This window comes from Cornus florida, unplaced genomic scaffold (genome assembly GCF_030987335.1).
Source record: "Cornus florida cultivar Cherokee Brave unplaced genomic scaffold, ASM3098733v1 CherokeeBrave_3.0.0_Hap2_Chr06, whole genome shotgun sequence".
NCBI lineage: Eukaryota > Viridiplantae > Streptophyta > Magnoliopsida > Cornales > Cornaceae > Cornus > Cornus florida.
Window position 1 is genome coordinate 5,241,163 of NW_026775576.1, and position 2,825 is coordinate 5,243,987.

At 41.1% G+C, this 2,825-nt stretch overlaps 1 protein-coding gene across 1 annotated transcript; it reads left to right on the forward strand.

Moving 5' to 3' along the window:
• Window positions 1-299: 299 nt before the first annotated feature.
• On the forward strand, window positions 300-2,197 carry LOC132311071 (uncharacterized). The gene is made up of 2 exons (XM_059808786.1): window positions 300-1,307; window positions 1,443-2,197. Exons 1-2 carry the CDS (start codon window positions 1,010-1,012, stop codon window positions 1,553-1,555), a joined length of 411 nt encoding a protein of 136 aa, XP_059664769.1. The 5' UTR covers window positions 300-1,009; the 3' UTR covers window positions 1,556-2,197.
• Window positions 2,198-2,825: the final 628 nt, after the last annotated feature.

Here is a 2,825-nt window from a genome sequence, read left to right on the forward strand (position 1 = left end):
TTTAAATAACCCTATTAGTTCAAGTTGCTTTCATTTATCAAAATAATGTCATTATTACATATGAACAACCCAAAAAAATTGTACAAAAATATTGTTTGGAAAATGCCTTACATTCTATTCTTTCCTAATTTATTTCTCAGCAACCAACCAGCTAACTAATGGAACTAAAAACTAAGACGAAAACAAATGATATAAGTGGAAATTAATATATATTTATTTATTATTGAGGTTGGGGAACCAGGGAGATGGAGATGAACCAAAAGGTAGGGTTTTTTCTTTTCTTTTCTTCCAAACAAAACACCCAGCCATAGTATCTGGTTTTGGGATTGGATTGTGAGTTGTCAAGGAAAAGAGAACAACTTTTTTAGGTGATTTGTTTCCTATAATAGTGGGTCCTTTGAACTAGACAATCGAAACTCACTGAATTGGTTGGGAAGAAGGTAGGAGAAGTGATGTCTCTAGGTAAAGATATAGAATTCTTGGGTGGATTCTCCACTGCCCTGAACCAATTCACTCACTCTGTAGATAATGAATGGACAGAGCCCAAAATTGGGAGATAAAAGATTTTGACTTTTGAATTGTTTGGGGGTAAAAGAGGCCTGATAGATTACACATAATTGACGTGTTTAAAAGACTGCAAGGGAGTTAGGGTAGGTAATTGGAAGGGTGGATTGTTTACAATTGATGATGAATGAGAGAGAATATGTTGTGTGTTAAATAGCCATTAATTCTATTCAAGGCGAGAGAGAGAGAGAGGTAGAGAGAGAGAGAAGTGACAAAAGTTGTACTAGCAATGATTCAAAGCACTCAATCCACAACCCAAGTTGAAACTGGCATATTAAAATGATTAAAAAAACCATGAGCTAGCATATTAGAAATACTCTCTTCCCTCCCCCCTCTCTGCTAGGGTTTTCGAGCGCCGTTTTTCAATTTCCAATCCGAGGATGTGGTTTCACCGGCAATTTTCACCTACAGAGTGGTTCGACAGTGATTCTTCCTCCTCACCCTTATGTTACAGCGATCTACCGATTCCATAGTTTCAGAGGGAATGGGAGGTTACATGAGAGAAGTTGAACCGAGTTTCAACTTGCTCCTCGCTCTGTCGAGGTCCTCTATTCTTCAGAGTTTGGAGATCTCTCCAAGATGGTGTTGTTTGTCTGAGATGGTTTACCTCTCTTTTCAAGTCTGCTGTTCTTGTCGGTTGTCTGGCCGCAGGCGCATCTGTGAGAGGAGGCTGGTTAAATTGGGGTTTTTGCGCTATAGAGGACTCGATACCCTCTTTATGTGGCTTTTTCCTTTTGATCCGGGTATTACTCTTCTATCTTTTGGCTTCTGTTTTATTCTCATGCGTGTTCTGTGTTTCTTTGCTTATAGCTGTCGGTGCTTGCCTTCCTCTTGCTCTCTCTATTTAAGGGGTTCTTCTATATGGGTTCCCATGGCAGGCCGCTTCACTGCTAGTTCTGTGTTTCAATTAGTTGCCATGGCCTATGGTGTGTGGTTGGGTGGTGACGGAACTGGGCAACATCGAGCCAGGCATATTGTCAAATTGTATTAACAGTTGTTGGGCGATTGTGAGCAGCTGGTTGTTGGTTTGAGGGCTTCAACAGTTAGCTATGTTTTTGACGCATACCAACATCTGTTTCATTCTGATCCGGGGATTGTAGGCTTTGAATATCGTCAGTGGCCGGATGTGTTTGCTGTTGATGTGGGCTTTTCCGATGTAGGGGGCTCGCCGACAAATTTTCAGTTATCTTCAAGTCGGATTCTGGCGTTCCGATGTCCTCCTCGACCTTTGTGCTGTTATGTGTCGTGTCATGGTACGGCGTCCAAGTCAACTTTTGGGTCAGGCTTCCGTGGTGTAGCAGTTACGCAAACATAGAGGTGTAAGCTTCTAGAACTAGATGTTATAGTTATGCGGATGGGGCTGCCAACTGGGCTTGCTTATAGAGGGGTTCCATGTTTTAGCCCAAATTTGCTGCTTCATAATCAGAGTTGGCCCGACGTTGCCTGGCGTAATGGATATGCTTCTGTTTCTGACCCATTGGGCTGCGATCTGAATCTTTCGGAAAGTCCCCAAATCCTTTCACTCCTTTGTTTTTCAGATAGCTTGTTGGTGCTAGTAGTCCTATCAATACTGACACCATAGGTTGTTGTCGAGACTATGATCTTAACATGGATGTTAGTTTTGTTATTGCTAGCTTTTGTTCTTTGTTCTATGTGGTTTTTGTTGTGTATGTGGTATTTGGTCCTTGCCTGTAGATGCTGTTTGGCGGTTTTCTTGCCTAGGTACAAAAAAAAAAAAAAAAAAAAAAAAAAAAAAGAAAAAAAAAGAGGGGGCTCTTCCATATCACTGGGGAGAAGGGGCAGGAGAAAATTAAGTGCCCAATAGATTCGGCCACACCTTAAGCAAGTTGTGTCCATAAAAATTTTTCATCCAATTCTACTGTATATAACGAGCCAGCCATCACAAGGTGTCTCAAAGAATTAGCAAGTAAACTTGTGATTTTCATTTCAGAACCAAAACAGCTGATAGCTCCCTCTCATGTGCCAACTAGGGTATTTTTAACTACAATAGAGCAACTCAAAGTACACACAGTAGAACAGATTTTCATAATTGTCAGTAGGCATTCTAAATGGTAAACAGTTTTATCTTTAATAGAGCGTCCCCAAGCCTAAAGTGTAGCCTTTCATCATCTTTCACCCATCTTTTAAGGTGGAGGCACACCAAGCCATTACAATTAGCTAAGCAAGCGACAATGGGCGGTGGAATACAAATAGGGAATGTAAGTAGGATGCCTTGCCAGTCCTTAGACATGTTTAGGGTA

Excerpts from the sequence above, each read along its gene's own strand:
- LOC132311071 (XM_059808786.1), top strand. The coding sequence starts at position 1,010 with ATGTTACAGCGATCTACCGATTCCATAGTTTCAGAGGGAATGGGAGGT. Across the intron at positions 1,308-1,442 it reads GCTTTTTCCTTTTGATCCGG|GCCGCTTCACTGCTAGTTCT; the intron begins GTATTACTCTTC and ends TTCCCATGGCAG.